Source organism: Saccopteryx leptura, chromosome 3 (assembly GCF_036850995.1).
Source record: "Saccopteryx leptura isolate mSacLep1 chromosome 3, mSacLep1_pri_phased_curated, whole genome shotgun sequence".
Taxonomy (NCBI): Eukaryota; Metazoa; Chordata; class Mammalia; order Chiroptera; family Emballonuridae; genus Saccopteryx; species Saccopteryx leptura.
In genome coordinates, this window is record NC_089505.1 from 67,453,456 (window position 1) to 67,472,384 (window position 18,929).

At 47.3% G+C, this 18,929-nt stretch overlaps 1 protein-coding gene across 6 annotated transcripts; it reads left to right on the forward strand.

The window, feature by feature from the left end:
• Positions 1–3,858: 3,858 nt before the first annotated feature.
• FCGRT (Fc gamma receptor and transporter) lies at positions 3,859–18,803 on the forward strand. Of its 6 annotated transcripts, none has more exons than XM_066373990.1 (7): positions 3,859–3,914; positions 5,082–5,168; positions 5,486–5,735; positions 5,859–6,136; positions 17,205–17,474; positions 18,136–18,252; positions 18,484–18,803. In XM_066373990.1, the coding sequence occupies exons 2-7, from the start codon at positions 5,096–5,098 to the stop codon at positions 18,561–18,563; spliced, it is 1,068 nt and encodes a 355-aa protein (XP_066230087.1). In that variant the 5' UTR covers positions 3,859–3,914; positions 5,082–5,095; the 3' UTR covers positions 18,564–18,803. The 6 variants fall into 6 exon arrangements, with proteins under 6 accessions (XP_066230087.1, XP_066230088.1, XP_066230089.1 ...); XM_066373991.1 differs by lacking the exon at positions 3,859–3,914 and adding an exon at positions 3,921–4,097; XM_066373992.1 differs by lacking the exon at positions 3,859–3,914 and adding an exon at positions 4,157–4,249.
• Positions 18,804–18,929: the final 126 nt, after the last annotated feature.

Genomic DNA, 18,929 nt, shown 5'->3' on the forward strand with positions numbered 1-18,929 from the left:
AAGCCACTGACCTTTGGGCTCAAGCCAGCAACCATAGGGTCATGTCTGTGATCCCACACTCAAGCCAATGACCTGGCACTCAAGCTGGTGAAACTGCTCTCAAGCCAGATGAGCCCGTGCTCAAGTCAGCAACCTTAGGGTTTCAAACATGGGTCCTCTATGTCCCAGGTGGATGCACTATTCACTGTGCCACCACCAGTGAGGCACATTGGTTAATTCTTACATGTGTCCTCAATGGGGATGGAATCTACAACCTTGACAATTTGGACGACACTCCAACCAACTGAGCTACCCAGCCAGGGCTCTTTTCTTATTTCTTTCTTTCTTTTTTAGTTTTTATGTGTGTGAGAGAGAAACAGAGAAACAGAGACAGACAGAAAGTGACAAAGATGAGAAGCATCACCTCATAGTTCCATCACTTTAGTTATTCATTGATTGCGTCTCATACATGCTTTGACCAGGGGACTGCAGCTGAAGCAGTGACCCCTTGCTCAAGCCAGAAATCTTTGGGCTCAAGCTAAACATGACCATGGGATCATGTCTATGATATCACGCTCAAGCTGGCGACCGTGTTCAAGCTGGTGAGCCCACGCTCAAGCCAGCAACCTTGGTGTTTCGAACCTGGGTCCTCTGTTCCATGTCAACACTATCCACTACGGCAGTGCCTGGTCAGGCAAATCTTTCTTTTTTTTTAAGACTTTAAAAAATATATCCATTTTAGATAGGGGAGAGAAAGAGAAAGAGAGAGAAGTAGGGGAGGAGCAGGAAGCATCAACTCCCATATGTGCCTTGACCAGGTAAGCCCAGAGTTTTGAACTGGCAACCTCGGGGTTCCGGGTCGACACTTTATCCACTGTGTCACCACAGGTCAGGCTAAATGTTAAATCTTATGTTCTGTGCATTTTTACAATAAAAAGAATGAATAGAAGCATTATAACGGGCATGTAGGCTAGGGGTTAGTGACTGGATAGGACCTGTAAGCCTAATAGCAGCACATTGATGTGCCTTGGTATTGGGGGGGGGGATTGGTTCCAGGACCCACTGAAGATGTCAAAGTCCAGGAAGCTCAAGTCCCTTATATAAAAGGATAGAGATACAGCCCTGTTGGCTCAGTGGTAGAGCGTCGGCCTAGCATGTGGAAGTCCTGGGTTCGATTCCCGGCCAGGGCACACAGGAGAAGCGCCATCTGCTTCTCCACTCTTCCCCTTCTCCTTTCTCTCTCTCTCTCTCTCTCTCTCTTCCCCTCTCTCAGACAAGGCTCCATTGGAGCAAAGTTGGCCCAGGCACTGAGGATGGCTGCATGGCCTTCACCTCAGGTGCTAGAATGGCTCCAGTTGCAACAGAGCAACAGCCCAGATGGGGAGAGCATTGCCCCTGATGTGTGGTGGCTCATGGTGGCTCAGTGGATAAACTGTGGGCCTGGATTGCTGAGATCACCTGTTGGAAACCCTGGGTTTGCCTGGTCAAAGCACATATGGGAGATGCTTCCTGCTCCTCCCCCCCCCCCCACCTTCTCCCCCAGCTCACTTTCTCTTTCTGTCTTCTCTCTCTCTAGAAATGAATAAATAAAATCTAAAAAACAAACAAACATATATTGGGGCTTGTATGCTATTGAGGTCCTATCAGAAGATATTAAAGACCTAAAGATGCCTGAGTAGTGGTAGCACAGTGGATGAGCATAGACCTGGGATGCCAAGATCCAGGTTGGAAACCCCCAAGATCACCAATCAGCTTGAGCAAGGGGTCACTGGCTTGGCTTGAGCCACATGGTCAAGACACATATGAGAAGCAATTAACAAACAACTAAAGTGACACAACTATGAGTTGATGCTTCTCATCTCTCTCCCTTCCTGTCTCTCTCTCTCTCAAAAAAAAAAAAAAAAAAAAAAAGGATTCAAAGGTTTGTGGACAACACTATACTTGAAATTACTATAGAAAAGACATCCTAGGGCCTGACCTGTGGTGGCGCAGTGGATAAAGTGTCGACCTGGAAATGCTGAGGTTGCTGGTTCGAAACCCTGGGCTTGCCTGGTCAAGGCACATATGAGAGTTGATGCTTCCAGCTCCTCCCCACCTTCTCTCTCTGTCTCTCTCTCTCCTTTTCTCTCTCCTCTCTAAAATGAATAAATAAAATTAAAAAAAAAAAGAAAAGAAAAGACATCCTAGGAAATTAGGATGGCGAGGCTTCAGAAATAGACTAATCTGAACACCTGCTATAAAGCATCAGTATCATGGTCCTTGAGCAAGTTAATTTCAGTTTATCATGAGAAGTATTTCAAAAAAAATTCTTGATCATTTTTCAGGGAAAACTGTTATGAATACTAGTCTACACTTCTTTGCAGTTATTGCTCTCTTGAAGAAATAATAATCTATGCCTGACCAGGTGGTGGCGCAGTGGATAGAGCGTCGGACTGGGATGCGGAAGGACCCAGGTTCGAGACCCCGAGGTCGCCAGCTTGAGCGCGGGCTCATCTGGCTTGAGCAAAGAGCTCACCAGCTTAGACCCAAGGTCGCTGGCTCCAGCAGGGGGTTACTCGGTCTGCTGAAGGCCCGTGGTCAAGGCACATGTGAGAAAGCAATCAATGAACAACTAAGAAGTCGCAACGCGCAACGAGAAACTGATGATTGATGCTTCTCATCTCTCTCCGTTCCTGTCTGTCTGTCCCTGTCTATCTCTACCTCTGTAAAAAAAAAAAAAAAAAAGAAAAAAGAAATAATAATCTAGCCTGACCAGGTGGTGGCATGGTGGATAGAGCATCGGTCTGGGACGCTGAGGACCCAGGTTTGAAACCCTGAAGTCATTGGCTTGAGCTTGGGCTCACCAGCTAGAGTGTGGGATCACAGACATGACCCCATGGTCACTGGCTTGAGCCCAAAGGTTACTGGCTTGAGCAAAGGGTTACTGGTTCAGCTGGAGTCCCCCCACCTCAATCAAGGCACATATGAGAAGCAATCAGTGAACAACTAAGGTGCCACAACTATGAATTGATGCTTCTCATCTCTCTCCCTTCTTGTCTGTCTGTACCTGTCTGTTTGTCTCTTTCTTGCTAAAAAAATAAAATTTAAAAAAAGAAATACTGCCTGACCAGGCGGTGGCGCAGTGGATAGAGCGTCGGACTGGGATGCCGAGGACCCAGGTTCGAGACCCCGAGGTCGTCAGCTTGAGCACGGGCTTATCTGGTTTGAGCAAAAGCTCACCAGCTTGGACCCAAGGTCACTGGCTCGAGCAAGGGGTTATTCGGTCTGCTGAAGGCCAACGGTCAAGGCACATGTGAGAAAGCAATCAATGAACAACTAAGGTGTCGCAATGTGCAACGAAAAACTAATGATTGATGCTTCTCATCTCTCCGTTCCTGTCTGTCCCTGTCTGTCCCTCTCTCTGACTCTCTCTCTCTCTGTCTCTGTAAAAAAAAAAAATACTAAGCTAGGCAATGTGTTCGTTTCCAGGTTTTAAGCACTTTTAGGACAACGAGAAGTGCCTTTTTGCTGATGGGTGACTTTCCAGTTTGTTAACATCTCTGCCGGTTTAGTTTCTGGGAAGTTTTCATGTGCCATTCCCCCCAGCCTTTTTTTGCATTAATGGGATCATTTATTTGGTAAAGGTGGAATCTGTCTATTTTGCTTTGCATGTGTTGTGCCCATTCAGTGTTTGATGCATAAATGTAAATAGAGCTTTTGATCTGTAATGCTTTTATACAGCTTTTATTTTACTAATTAAACATTGTTCTGAAACAAAACTATTGTTTTGTGTGACAAAACAAAACTATTTTCTGAAAGAAAAAAAAAAGAAGTGCAGGGGCACTTTAAGGGGACACTTGGGGGAGGGGTTCCGAGAAAGAAATAAGAGAAGTACAGTATCTAGAGACAGCCGTTTTTTTGTGGCAGGAGCTAGTGAAGGCCAGAGGGTAAATGAGGTAAGAAGGGGACCTGTAGAAACCCCACAGTGTTGGGTCTACTCTCAACTTGGTCATGAAATTGCCCGCTGGCTGATAGTCTCAGAATGAAAAAATCAAAATAAAAAAAATCAAAACGAAGCAGCGGAGAAAAGAGGCCGAAAGGAAAAAGGACAGAAGTTTCAAGACAGGCAGACAAACACTGTGAGAGTCTGGGCCCCCGGCCTGGGGTGTGCCCTGCAGCTGGGGGGGCGGGGTTGGATATTCCTGGTGTCGGGGAGCCGTCTCCGGACAGGATGTGAGAGAGGAACTGGGGTCTCCAGTCACGGGAGCCAGCTGAGGCTGCAGGCGGGAAGGTATCGCGGCTGCGGTGAGCAGCGCTGGAGCCCAGACCGAGGGAGGACCGGCTGGCGTCGGGACTTCTGGGGCCCAAGGAGGACCCGCTGGGGTCGGGGCTTCTGGGGCCGAGGGAGGAGGGGCTGCGATCCAGATTCCTGGGTCCGACAGAGGAGGGGTGGGAGCCCGGACTTCAAGGTCTGACGGAGGAGGGGTGGGGTCTAGATTCTTGTCTCCAGGAGAGGAGGTGCTGGGGACCCGGACTCCTGGGTCTGAGAGAGTACGAAGCTGGGGGCTTGGACAGAATTCTGGATCAGAGGAAGGAAGGGCTTGGGGTCCAGATTCCTGGATCCAAGGGAGGAGGGGCCGGGGGTCCAGATTCCTGGGTCCGAGGGAGGAGGGATTGGGGCCCGGACTTTTGGGTCCGAGAGAGGTGTAGTTCGGATTCCTAGGTCTGAGGAAGGAAGGGCCAGGGGTCCAGATTCCTGGGTCCGACGGGGGGGGGGGGGGGCGGACTCCTGGGTTAGAAGGAGGAGGGCTGGGGGCCCGGATTCCTGGGTCTGAGGGAGGAGGGCCGGGGGCCGGACTCCGAGGACGGAGGGCGGAGGAGGAGGCGGGGCTGAGCTCTGAGAATGAAATCTCAGCCTATCCTGGCTCTGTAATTAATTAACCAACAGGGATCAAATTAAGGGGTGAAAGTTCATTGAGGCGTAGGGCATTTTTGTCACCGTCCCTAACAGAGCTCCGAACCCACACCCGTAGGCGCCGGCGTGGTGGCCGAGCCCCGTGGAGCTGGGGGAGGAGGGGGCGGGGCGGGGGTCCCGAGAAGTCACGAGCCCCCTCCCGCCCCAGGTCTCCCTCTCAGAATGCGGGTCCCCCGGCCTCAGCCCTGGGGGCTCTGTCTCCTGCTATTCCTCCTGCCCGGGACCCTACGCGCAGGTGAGGGGTGCTCGACTTGGGCTGTCGGGGCGGAGGGAGGTGTCACTAGCCGGGAAAGGAGTGGAGAAGCAAAATCTAAGGTTTCCCCGAAGCCCAGCAGTTTCCTCCTTCGCCGTTTTTCACTACGTTGAATACTTTCTCCTTCGCTCGGTGTGTCTGGGAACTACCTGCCCACTGTGTCCAGGTCCTTGTCCCCCTCTCTCAGGGTCTGTCCGCTCTGTCCGGAGTTGAGTCTTTCCTCTCTCTAGGTGTGTGCTCCCTGTCTAGGGCCTTGACCCCACCTACAGCGTTTACTTGTGTCACCTGTGTCTCCGCAGACAACTACCGCTCCCTCCTCTACCACTTCACCGCTGTGTCCTCCCCCGCCCCGGGGGCGCCTGCTTTCTGGGTATCAGGCTGGCTGGGTCCACAGCAGTACCTGAGCTACAATAACCTGCGGTCGGAGGCTGAGCCCTGTGGGGCTTGGGTCTGGGAAAACCAGGTGGCCTGGTATTGGGAGAAAGAGACAACAGACCTCAAGAACAAGGAGCAGCTCTTCCTTGAAGCTCTCACAGTCTTGGAAAAAGGTGAGACCCGGCCTTCAGGTCTGAGGGAGAGGAGGGGGCTGGGGTCCTGAATCCTGGATCTGAGGGACAAGCTGGTCCCCCCGCTGCTGCTCCTGGGCCCTGCTCACCTGTGTGTGGGTACCCCAGGTTCCTACACCCTGCAGGGCCTGCTGGGCTGTGAGTTGGGCCCTGACAACATATCAGTACCTGTGGCCACGTTTGCCCTGAACGGCGAGGAGTTTATGAAGTTCGACCCCAAGGTGGGCATCTGGGATGGAGAGTGGCCCGAGTCCAAGACCATTGGTGATAAGTGGATGCAGCACGGAGACTCCGTGAACAAGGAGAAGACCTTCTTGCTGTACTCCTGTCCCCAGCGGCTGCTGGGCCACTTGGAGCGTGGCCGTGGAAACCTGGAATGGAAAGGTGAGCACCTTCCGGATCTCTAGTCCCCAGGGGCCTCCCCTACCCCACAGCCCTGCCTTAGGCCTCATGCTCTTCCCACAGCCTCCAGCCTCCCCTAGCCTATCCCCCACTCATCCCAGAGGGTCTTTCTGCCCTCAGAGGTGACCCTGCCTCTGTGCTGCACACAGCCCTCCATGGCTCCCAGAGCCCTTAGGATAGAGCTCAAGTCTCTCAGTCTGGCACTGGGGCCCCCTGGTCCCCTATGCCTTGGGCTCTGTCCTCCTGAGCCTCACATGTCTCCACCTGCCCCCTCAACCCCCACAGCTAATGGAATCACCTGGAGGTCTGCTCATTTCTTCACCTCTGCCATTCTCCTTCCAGTTTCATTGCTGCCACACCTAGGGACATTCCTCTGGTTCCTGAGCCTTTCAGTCGCCTCCTTGGGGCTTCCATGATACCTTATGTGACTGACCACCTTTCCAATACACTCTGAGCTGTAATGACGTACATGTCTGGGGAATGCTCAAGGGCTGGAATTAGAGTTCTTTTTTTGTTTGTTTGGTTTTTTGTTTTTTTTTTAGGTTTTTTTTTTTTTTAATTCATTTTAGAGTGGAGAGGGAGAGACAGAGAGAGAGAAGAGGGGGAGGAGCTGGAAGCATCAACTCCCATATGTGCCTTGACCAGGCAAAGCCCAGGGTTTCGAACCGGCGACCTCAGCATTTCCAGGTCAACACTTTATCCACTGTGCCACCACAGGTCAGGCTGGAATTAGAGTTATTTTGTCCACAGTGCCCCTCACCTTGCCATCCCAGCTTCCCTTTCAGGCTTCTGTACAGACCATCCTCTACCTGGCTGTCAGATGTTTGTTGGTTTGTTTTTTGTTTGTTTTTTGTTTTTTATTTTTCTAAAGTGAGAAGCAGGGAGGCAGAGAGACAGACTCCCGCATGCACCTGACCAAGATCCACTCGGCATGCCCACTAGGGGGTGATGCTCTGCCCATATGGGCTGTCGCTCCTTTGCAACCAGGGCCATTCTAATGCCTGAGGCAGAGGCCATGGAGCCATCCTCAGCGCCCAGGCCAACTTTGCTCCAATGGAGCCTTGGCTGCAGGAGGGGAAGAGAGAGATAGAGAGTAAGGAGAAAGGGAAGGGTAGAAAAGCAGATGGGTGCTTCTCCTGTGTCCCTTGGCTGGGAACTGAACCAGGAACTTCTACACGCTGGGCCAACGCTCTACAGCTGAGCCAACTGGCCAGGGCCCTGGCTGTCAGATGTTTTAAAATGTAAATGACTTTCATCCAGCCCCTGCTTAAAACTGTCCAAATAGCTTCCCACTAGTCTTAGACTAAATCCAAATTCTACAATGTGGCCCACAAGCCCCGCAATATCCAGCTGTTTTCTGCCGCTGTAACTTCACAATGTTCCTGCTCTGGTGGCCTTCTCCCTATCCTCCAACATGTCTGACTTTTCCTCTTCAGGGCCTTTACATATGCTGTTCCCTCTGCTTGCGATTCTCTTCCTGCGGGTCCTGCATGACTGAGTCCTTCTCATGCTTTATATTTGATCTTGAATATCATCAGATCTTCAGCAAGACCCTCTCCCATCCCATTGCCACTATTGTCTCTCACACCGCTGTTTGTCCATTCAATCATTATAGTATCTCTCTCTGTCCTATTTTTTTTTATTGATTTTAGAGAGAGACGAAGAAAGAGAAACATCAATTTGTTCCACTTATTTATGCATTCATTGGGTGATTCTTGTGTGTGCCCTGAGCCGGGGATCCGATCCACAACCTTGGCGTATTGAGATTACGCTCTAACCAACTGAGCAATATGGCCAGAACTTGATTAATTTTTATATGTACCCATGTAACTGCCCTCCAGATAAAAATCTAGAGCATTCCTAGCCCCCCAGGAGATTTCCTTGTGTATCCTCAAGGGTAACAATTGACCTGACTTTTGTCACCATAATGTTGCCTGATTCTGAACTTCATACAACTATGAGTATGTATTTGTTTGTGTCTGGCTTCTTTCACTTAAGCTGTGTCATGAGACTGTTCTTACGTGTATCAGTGTTGCCGAATACTATTCCATTGCGTGGTTCATACCACAATTTATGAAGGAATGGGTTTATTTCCAGATTGGGGCTCTTATGAGTAAAGCTTCTATGAGACTCCTTGTACATGTCTTTTGATGAAGCTATATTTTCATTTATTTTGATGTAATACCCATGAGTGGAGGGACAGTTGAGTCATAGTCTATATATAGGGTTAAGGGTTAGCTTTAGGAGATAGTGCTATACATTTTTCAAAGTGGTTGAACCAGTTTCATACTCCCACCAGCTGTGCATGTGAATTCCAGTTGCTCTACAGGTTTGCCAGAATTTGGTACTGTCCTTCATTTGAACAATAGTACATAGTGGTATCTTATTGTGAATTCATTTTTTTTCCCTCAGATATATGCTTTGAGCTCTGGCCAGGTAGTTCAGTTGGTTAGAGTACTGTCCTGATATGCAAGGTTGCAGGTTTGATCCCCAGTCAGGGCACATACAAGAATCAACCAATGGCCTGACTGGGCGGTGGCGCAGTGGATAGAGCGTTGGATTGGGATGCAGAAGACCCAGGTTCGAGATCCCGAGGTCACCAGCTTGAGCCCAAGGTTGCTGGCTCAAGCAAGGGGTTACTCGGTCTGGTGAAGGCCCGCGGTCAAGGCACATATGAGAAAGCAATCAATGAACAATTAAGGTGTTACAACGCGCAATGAAAAATTGATGATTGATGCTTCTCATCTCTCTCCATTCCTGTCTGTCTGTCCCTGTCTATCCCTCTCTCTGACTCTCTCTGTCTCCGTAAAAAAAGAAAGAAAAAAAAAAGAATCAACCAATGAATACATAAATGGTGGGAACAAAAGATCCCCCCTCCTTACCCTCTCTCTTTAAAATCAATCAATAAATAAACATTTACCAAAAAATGACTTGCCTGACCAGGTGGTGGCACAGTGGATGGGGCGTCTGCCTAGGATGCTGAGGACCCAGGTTCAAATCCCCGAGGTCGCCGGCTTGAAGGCAGGCTCGTCTGGCTTGAGTGTGGGATCATAGACATGACCCCATGGTCTCTGACTTGAGTGCAAAGGTCGCTGGCTTGAAGCTCAAAAGTCGCTGGCTTGAGCAAAGGGTCACTGGCTCTGCTAGAGCCCCCTGGTCAAGGCACATAGGGGAAAGAAACCAGTGAACAACTAAGGTGCCGCAGCTATGAGTTGGTGCTTCTCATCTCTCTCCCTTCCTGTCTGTCTGTCCCTCCACACCTCTCTCTCGCTTAAAAAAAATGACTTGATGACTTGCCGTGTTGAGTACTTTTCACATATTGGCCAATTGGGTGTCCACTCCTTTGAAGTGGCTGTTTGAGATTTTTGCCCATTTCAAAATCAGAATTTTGTCTTTTTTTTATTTTATTACAGTTCCTAATATATTTTGGATATATATATTCTGGTGGTTCTATTGAAAATAACTTCTCCCAGTCTGCATTTGTTTTTTTGTTTTGTTTTGTTTTGTTTAAGACTTTATTCGTTTTAGGAGAGAGAGAGAAAGAGAGAAAGAGAGAGAAAGAAAGAGGTGAGGAGCAGGAAATGTCAACTCCCACACGTGCCTTGACCAGGCAAGCCCAGGGTTTTGAACCTGCAATCTCAGCATTCCAGGTCAATGCTTTATCCACTGCGCCACCACAGGTCAGGCTCCCAGTCTGCAGTTTGTCTTTTTTTTTCTTTTTTTGAGAGAGAGAGAGAGATAGAGAGAGAGAGAGAGAGAGAGAGAGAGAGAGAGAAAGAGGTGGTGGGGGAAGTGGGAAGCATCAACTTGTAGTAGTTGCTTCTGGTATGTGCCTTGACCCAGCAAGCCTCAGGGTTCGAACTGGCGACTTCTGCATTCCAGATCAATGCATTATCCACTGCGCAACCACAGGTCAGGCTTTTTACTCTCTTAGTGAAAGTTGGTGTTTTTTTCGTTGTTTGTTGTTCTTGTTGTTGTTGTTTAGCAAGAGATAGAGAGACAAGAAGGGAGACAGGTAAGAAGCATCAACTCGTAGTTGGGGCACTTTAGTTGTTCACTGATTGCTTTTCATATGTGCCTTGACTGGGGGACTCAAGCCAAGCCAGTGATCCCTTGCTCAAGCCAGCGACTTTGGGCTTCAAGCCAGCAACCCTTGGGCTCATGCCAATGGCCATGGGATCATTTTGATGATCCCATGCTCAAGCTTGCGACTTTAGGGTTTCGAACTTGGGACCTCAGCATTCCAGGTCGACACTCTATCCACTGTGCCACCACCGGTTAGGCTTAATGAAACTTTTTTTATTTTTAACAGAGACAGAGAGAGTCAGAGAGAGGGATAGAAGGATAGATAGGGACAGACAGGAACGAAGAGAGATGAGAAGCATCAATCATTAGTTTTTCGTTGTGACAACTTAGTTGTTCATTGATTGCTTTCTCATATGTGCCTTGACTGTGGGTCTTCAGCAGACTGAGTAACCCCTTGCTCAAGCCAGCAACCTTGGGTTCAAGCTGGTGAGCTTTGCTCAAACCAGATGAGCCCACTCTCAAGCTGGTGACCTTGGGGTCTCGAACCTGGGTCCTCCGTGTCCCAGTCCGACGTTTTATCCACTGTGCCACCACCTGATCAGGTTTAATGAAAGTTTTTGTTGAACAAAAGTTCTTAATTTTTTTTTAATTTTTTTCTTTTTTTTTTTTAGATTTCTATTTATTCATTTTAGAGAAGGGAAAGAGAGAGAGAGAAAGGGGGGAGAAGCAAAAAGCATCAACTCCCATATGTGCCTTGACCAGGCAAGCCTGGGGTTTTGAACCGGCAACCTTAGCATTCCAGGTCAATGCTTTATCCACTGCACCATCACAGGTCAGGCCTTTTTTTTTTTTAATGAGAGGAGGGGAGATAGTGAGACAAACTCCCGCATGCACCCCTACCGAGATCCACTTGACAACCCCTGTCTGGGACCGATGCTTTGCCCATCTAGGGCCATGCTCTTAACCTAGTTATTTTTAGCACCTGAGTTGGAGGCCATGAGCCATCCTCAGTGCCTTGCGCTGATATGTCCAAACCAATAGAGCCATGGCTGTGGGAGATGAAGAGAGAGAGAAGGGGGAGGGGAAGAGAAGCAGATGGTCCCTTGTTTTTTTTGTTTTTTTTAATTTTTTAAAAATTTTTTTTTTATTTTTTATTTTTGGCAGAGACAGAGAGAGGGACAGACAGACAGGAAAGGAGACAGATGAGAAACATCAATTCTTCGTTGCGGTTCCTTAGTTGTTCATTGACTGATTTCTCATATGTACCTTGACCACGGGGGCTACAGCAGACCGAGTGACCCCTTGCTTGAGCCAGCGACCTTGGGCTCAAGCTGGTGAGCCTTGCTCAAACCAGATGAGCCCGCGTTCAAGCTGGCGACCTCAGGGTCTTGAACCTGGGTCCTCCACATCCCAGTCCAATGCTCTATCCACTGCGCCACCACCTGGTCAGGCAGATGGTCCCTTGTTTTGCGTGCCTTGACCAAGAATCAAACTTGGGACATCCACATGCTGGGTGGACACTCTATCACTGAGTCAACTGGCCAGGGCCAAAGTTCTTTTTTTATTTTTTACAGGGACAGAGGGAGAGTCAGAGAGAGGGACAGACAGACAGGAACAGAGAGAGATGAGAAGCATCAATCATCAGTTCTTCGTTGCAACACCTTAGTTGTTCATTGACTGCTTTCTCATATGTGCCTTGACCGCGGGCCTTCAGTAGACCGAGTAACCCCTTGCTGGAGCCAGCGACCTTGGGTCCAAGCTGGTGAGCTTTGCTCAAGCCAGATGAGCCCGTGCTCAAGCTGGCGACCTCAGGGTCTCGAACCTGGGTCTTCTGCATACCAGTCCAATGCTCTATCCACTGCGCCACTGCCTGGTCAGGCTTTCTTTCTTTCTTTCTTTCTTTCTTTCTTTCTTTCTTTCTTTCTTTCTTTCTTTCTTTCTTTCTCTTAATTAATTGATTTTTAGAGAGAGAGGAAAGGAAGAGTGAGAGAGAGAGAGAGGCAGATATTTTCCTGTATATGGCCTGACCAGGGATTGAACTGGCAGCCTCTGAAATTTAGGATGAAGCTCTAACCAACCAAGCTACCTGGCCAGGGCTTCTATGGCTCTTTAAGAAATCTTTTGTCTGCCTGACCAGGTGGTGGTGCAGTGGATAGAGCGTTGGACTGGGATGAGGAGGACCCAGGTTCAAGACCCCAAGGTCTCCAGCTTGAGTGCAGGCTCATCTGGTTTGAGCAGGGCTCACCAGCTTGAACCCAAGGTCGCTGGCTCTAGCAAGGGATCACTCGGTCTGCTGTACCCCCCCCTCCGGTCAAGGCAGATATGAGAAATCAATCGATGAACAACTAAGGAGCCGCAACGAAGAATTGATGTTTCTCATCTCTCTCCCTTCCTGTCTGTCTGTCCCTATCTGCCTATCTGTCCCTCTCTCTGATTCTTTTTCTGCCACACACACACACACACACACACACACACAAAAAAAGAAAGAAATGTTTTGCCTGACCTGTGGTGGCTCAGTGGAAAAAGCATTGACCTGGAACGCTGAGGTCACCAGTTTGAAACTTCAGGCTTGCTTGGTCAAAGCGCATATGGATTTGATGCTTCCTGCTTCTCTCTCTCTCTCTCCCTTCTCTAAAAATGAATATATAAAATCTTAAAAAAAAAACTTTAAAAAAGAAAAAGAAATCTTTCCTCTCCCAAAGTTATGAAGATATTATGCTATGTCTTCTAAAAGACATTGATAAATATCTTTCATATCTATAAATAGCTTTCATATTTAGCTATATGATCCATCACAACTTAATTACATGTAATGGTGTGAGGACAGGGATAAAGGCTCATGTGTCCCTCATGGATGTCTGGTTGAACAAACATCATTTGTAGTGAGACCATCATCTCCTCTCCCCCACTGAATTGCAGTGGAACTTTTTCCCTAAATTAGATGTGAATCTGCTTTTAGACAGTCTCTTCTATTCCACTGATCTATTATTGGGTTGAAACTGAGCCAATAACTCACTCTCTTGATTTTTTTTAAAGATTTTATTTATTGATTTTAGGTAAAAGAAAGCAAGAAAGGGTTAGGGGGAGGAACAGGAAGCATCAACTCTTAGTAGTTGCTTTTCATATGTGCCTTGACTGAGCGAGCCCGGGGTTTCGAACCAGCAACCTCAGTGTTCCAGATTGATGCTTTATCCACTGCGCCACCACAGGTCAGGCCTCACTCTCTTGATTAATGTAGCTTTGTGGAAAGCTTTGGTATCTAGTAGTTAAGTTTTCCAGGTTTACTGCTTTGGTTATTCTATGTAATTTTCATTTTTATATACATTTCTGCTTGTCTATTTCTGCCCCCAAAAAATCCTGTTGGAATTTTTATAGTAATTAAATTGTATCTATAGATCAATGTGGGGAGTTGACATCTTAACAATATTGTCTTATAATCCATGAATGCAGTATATCTTTTAACTTCTCTGAGTAATGTTGGCAGTTTTCTATGTAAAAAGTCTTACACATCTTTGGATAAATTTATTCCTAAGTACTGACATTTTCTGATGATTCTCTAAATGGCAATTCTAAAAATTTCATTTTTTAATTATTTGTAGCTAGTTTATAGAAATACTATTGATTCTTATATCCCTGTGTCCAGAAATTTTGCTGAATTTACTTATTTATATTAATTAATGTTTTGTTTTGTTTTTAATTAATGTTTTTTTTGAGAGCGAGAGATAGAGAGAGGCAGGGAGAGACAGGAACATCCAGCTGCTCCTGTATGTGCCCAAGGAATCAAATTGGCAACCTCTGCACTCTGGGACAATGCTCCAACCAATGAAGCTAGTGATTTTTAGAGAGACAGAGAGAGGAAGGAAGAGAGAGGTGAGGGGATTGGAAGCATTAATTTGTTGTTTCACTCAGTTGTGCATTTATTGGTTGCTTCCTGTGTGTGCCCTGACCAGGGACAAAACCTGCAACCTTGTCATTTCCGGTCAGCGCTCTTAACTGAATGAACTAACAGCCAGGGCTCTATTAAATTTTTTATAGCTTCTTTTAGATCATGTCATCTATTTTTCTTTCTTTTTTTTTACAGAGAGAGGGATAGATAGGGACAGACAGACAAGAACGGAAAGAGATGAGAAGCATCAATCATTTGTTTTTCGTTGTGACACCTTAGTTGTTCACTGATTGCTTTCTTTTTTTTTTTTTTTTTTTTAAAAATTCTTTTTTTTCCCACAGTTTTAAAGCAGGAATGTCAGTAATTCTAATAAGATAATTTCTTTATTAAATTTTTTTTTACAGAGAGAGGGATAGATACGGACAGACAGACAGGAATGGAGAGAGATGAGAAGCATCAATCATTAGCTTTTTGTTGCGACACCTTAGTTGTTCATTGATTGCTTTCTCATATGTGCCTTGACCGTGGGCCTTCAGCAGACTGAGTAACCTCTTGCTGGAGCCAGCAACCTTGGACTGAAGCTGGTGAGCCTTGCTCAAACCAGATGAGCCCGTGCTCAAGCTGGCAACCTCGAGATCTCGAATCTGGTTCCTCCGCATCCCAGTCTGACACTCTATCCACTGCGCCACCGCCTGGTCAGGCTGATTGCTTTCTTATATGTGCCTTGACTGTGGGGCTACAGAAGACTGAGTAACCCCTTGCTCAAGCCAGCGACCTTGAGTCCAAGCTGGTGAGCTTTGCTCAAACCAGATGAGCCCGTGCTCAAGCTGGCGACCTCGGGGTCTCGAACCTGGGTCCTCCACATCCCAGTCCAACGCTCTATCTACTGCGCCGCTGCCTGGTCAGGTTAGATTATGTCATCTTTGATATGTTTTATTTTCTTTTCCAATTTCAATACCTTTTATTTCCTTTTCTTATCTTATTGCACTGGCTAGAATCCCCATACTATGTTGAATAGAATGGTAATAATGAACATTTTGTATTCTCAAACTCACAGAGAAAGCACTGCATTTTACCAAGTATTCTGTTGTTATAGGTTTTTTTGTTGTTGCCCTTTGTCAAATTAAGGAAGTTCTCGTCAACTACTAGTTTGCTAAGAGGTTCTTTTATTTTTGTATAGTGCTGAATTTTATCAAATGACTTTTTGCTTTTTCCCTTTTAATCTAATGTGGTGAATTATATTAGCTGATTTCTAAAAATTAAACCAACACTACATTCCTGAAATAAACTTCACTTGATCATAATGTATTATTATCTTTTATATAAATGACTTGATTCTTTCTGCATGTATAATATAGTTTTAGGGATTTTGATTTTTAGTCTATTGGCATGAGAGATACTGGCCCTAAATTCCACTGCTTGTTATGTCCTAGTGAGGTTTTGTTAATAAGGTTACTCTGGCTTCATACAAAGTGCTGAGAATTGCTTCCTCTTTTTTCAATTCCTTAGAAGAATTTGTGTAAGAGTAGTAGTTTTTTTTTAGTTGTTTTGAAGAATTTACCAGTGATATCATCTGGGCCTGGCATTTTATTTGTTGAAAAGTTTTATATTATGACTGACCTGGGGTGGCGCAGTGAATAGGGCTTTGACATGGAATGCTTAGGTTGCTGGTTCAAAACGGCTGGGCTTGTCTGGTTGAGGCACATACAAGAAGCAACTACTGGCCTGACCTGTGGTGGCGCAGTGGATAAAGTGTCAACCTGGAAATGCTGAGGTCGCTGGTTCGAAACCCTGGGCTTGCCTTATCAAGGCACATATGGGAGTTGATGCTTCCAGCTCCTCCCCCCTTCTCTCTCTCTGTCTCTCTCTCCTCTTTAAAAATGAATAAATAAAATTAAAAAAAAAATTTTAAAAGAAAAATGTACTTAAAAAAAAAAAAAAAAAGAAGCAACTATTGCAAGTTGATGCTTCCTGCTCCTCTCCCCTCCCCCTTTCTCTCTCTCTCTCCTCTCGCTAAAAATCAATAAATAAAATCTAAAAAAAAAAAAAAGGAAAAGGAAAGTTTTAAATGATGACCCTGGCCAGGTAGCTCAGTTGGTTAGAGCGTGGTTCCAATACGCCAAGGTTGCAGGTTCCATCACCAGTCAGGGCACATATAATCATCAACCGATGTATACATATGTAAGTGGAACAACAAATTGATGTTTATCTCTCTGTCTCTTTCTCCTCCCTCTCTCCCTCCTTTCTTCCCTCTTTTCCTCTTTCTTTCTATAAAATCAATTAATCAATACATTTAAAAAATATATTTTATCTATTGACTTTTTAGAGAGAGGGAGGAGAGAGAGAGAAAGGGGGGAGGAGTGGGAAGCATCAACTCATAGTAGTTACTTCTCGTATGTGCCTTGACCAGGCTGGATTTCAAACCAACGACCTAAGCATTCCAGGTCGATGCTTTTATCCACTGTGCCACCACAGGTCAGGCCATACACACACACACACACACACACACACACACACACACACACACACACACACAGAGGCAAAAAAAAAGTTTAACCTCCTAGCTTGGTTGGTTAGAGCATTGTTTCAAAACACAAAGGTTGCAGGTTCAATCTCCAGTCAGGGCACATACAAGAACAGATCGATGTTTCCGTCTGTATGTGTGTCTGTCTCTCTCTCTCAATCTCTCTCTCCCCTTTTATCCAACCCGGGGAGGAGGTTGGAAGCATTCATTTATTGTTTCACTCAGTCGTGCATTTATTGGTTGCTTCCTTTGTGTGCCCTGACCGGGGATGGAACCCACAACCTTGTCATTTCAGGTCAGTGCTCTTAACCAAATGAGCTAACAAGCCAGGGCTCTATTAAATTTTTATAGCTTCTTTTAGGTCAATTGTAGGAAGGAATGGATGAGAGCTAGATACCCTGATGGTGGATAGGTTGGGCCTCCGTCCCCCTGGGAAGGTCCTTCTCCTTTTACCATTATATTCTGCAGGCATAGCACAGTGCAAAGCACATGGTGGGGCCTGCTGGGGAAAATGAAATGATTGGAGACCTCCATGTCCCTATCAGGCCCTATTGGGCCTGGCCCCAGGGGTTCATGGGCTGGGGGCTTAGGCCTGTCTGCCTGTTTGTCTGCAGAGCCGCCCTCCATGCGCCTGAAGGCCCGACCAGATAGCCCTGGCCTTTCTGTGCTCACCTGCAGTGCCTTCTCCTTCTACCCTCCTGAGCTACAGCTGCGATTCCAAAGGAATGGGCAAGCCGTCGGCTCCGGTGAGAGCAACTTCGGCCCCAACGGTGACGGCTCCTTCCATGCCTGGTCATCTCTAACAGTCAAAAGTGGCGAGGAGCACCACTACCACTGTGTGGTGCAGCATGCAGGGCTGTCAAAGCCCCTCATTGTGGATCTGGGTGAGGTCCCTCTGGGTGATGATACTCACTATTTCTGGTCTTTCTAGCAATCCTTTCTGAGTCTGACCACCTTCCACCCCACTGCTGCCAGCCCTCCATGAGTCTGACTGCTTTGTACCCCACTACAGCCAATTGTTTCAAAGCCCGACAGCCTTCTGTCCTGTGTTGTTTATCCTCTCTGGGCTTCCATGCTGCTGCTGCTGCTGCTGCTGTTGGCCTTGTCAAATCTGGCCCCTGTTCACCACTATGGACAGTCCTCCCTAAATCTGACCACCTTCTGTTCTGCTGATGTTTGTCTTCATGGAGTCTGACCGCTGCTGTCTGCTGCTGCCAGTCCTCACCAACACCGACCATTTACTGCTTTGAGTCTGACCTGCTGCTCTGCGCCCTTCCTCCTCCCCGAGTCCTTATACCACCCCTGTGCTGCTGCAGGTTCCTTGTCCTGTGTGAGACTGCTCTTGCTATGGCTGGTTCTTACATCCAACCTGCGGGCGTTCTGCCCAGACCTAGAACATCAACCAACTGGCCTTTCATCTGCCCACACCTATTCTTCAAAACTTGGTGTTGGGATCTCTGAGATTGGGAGTGACTAAGCCCCCTGTATTGGCTCAGATGGGGCAGAGGGGCCGTTCAACATCTGACAGCATTTCTCTGGCTGCAGAATCGCCTGCCAAGTCGTCGATGCCAGTGGTTGGAGTTGTCATTGGCCTCTTACTGCTCACGGCAGTGGCTGCAGGAGGAGCTCTGCTGTGGAGGAGGAGGAGGAATGGGCTACCAGGTATGGGTAGGAAGAGGAAAGAGACTGAAAGAGCACAAAGGAGGGGACAGACATCTAGACAGAGAGGGACAGAGATCTAGAGGGAGAAAACAGATTCGGGGGGACAGAAACCCATAGAGTGGCAAAGAGACTCAGACAGACAGACACACACACACACACACGCACACATGGGAGGGGCAGAGACTCAGGATCTCAAAGATTCCGATGACCTCCCCCTTTCTCTTTCTTTAGCCCCTTGGCTCTCTCTCCGTGGGGATGACGGAGGGGCCCTCCTGCCCACTCCTGGCCTGCCCAAGGATGCTGACTCTTAGGATATAAAATTGTTCTCAGCAACTGCCTGATCGTCCCTCATCCTGGCTGCTACCAGCTAATGCAGTCAACTCCCTTTCATGCTGTGAGATCTGGAATCCTGGTATTTCTGAGCCTCCAGAAGGAGTCCTGGGCCCCATGTCCACCCTCTGGATTTCTCCTCCTGTGGTCTGCCTCAGTTTCCCCTCCTAATGTATATGGCTGTTTTCCACCTCCACATATAACATGAGTTTGGGCCAGAATCATTGTGTTCTCGTTTCAGTTTTTTTCAGTGGGGGAAGTTAGGGAATGGGTGGGGGGGAATTTGAAGCCCTGGGCTTTAAATCTTTCCTGAGGCTAACACATTGCCATGGCAGAATCTGCCAATT

Coding starts and splice junctions, on each gene's coding strand:
- FCGRT (XM_066373990.1), top strand. CDS start 5,096: ATGCGGGTCCCCCGGCCTCAGCCCTGGGGGCTCTGTCTCCTGCTATTC. Junction 5,736..5,858: donor CTCACAGTCTTGGAAAAAGG/TGAGACCCGGCC, acceptor TGTGGGTACCCC/AGGTTCCTACACCCTGCAGG. Junction 6,137..17,204: donor TGGAAACCTGGAATGGAAAG/GTGAGCACCTTC, acceptor GTTTGTCTGCAG/AGCCGCCCTCCATGCGCCTG.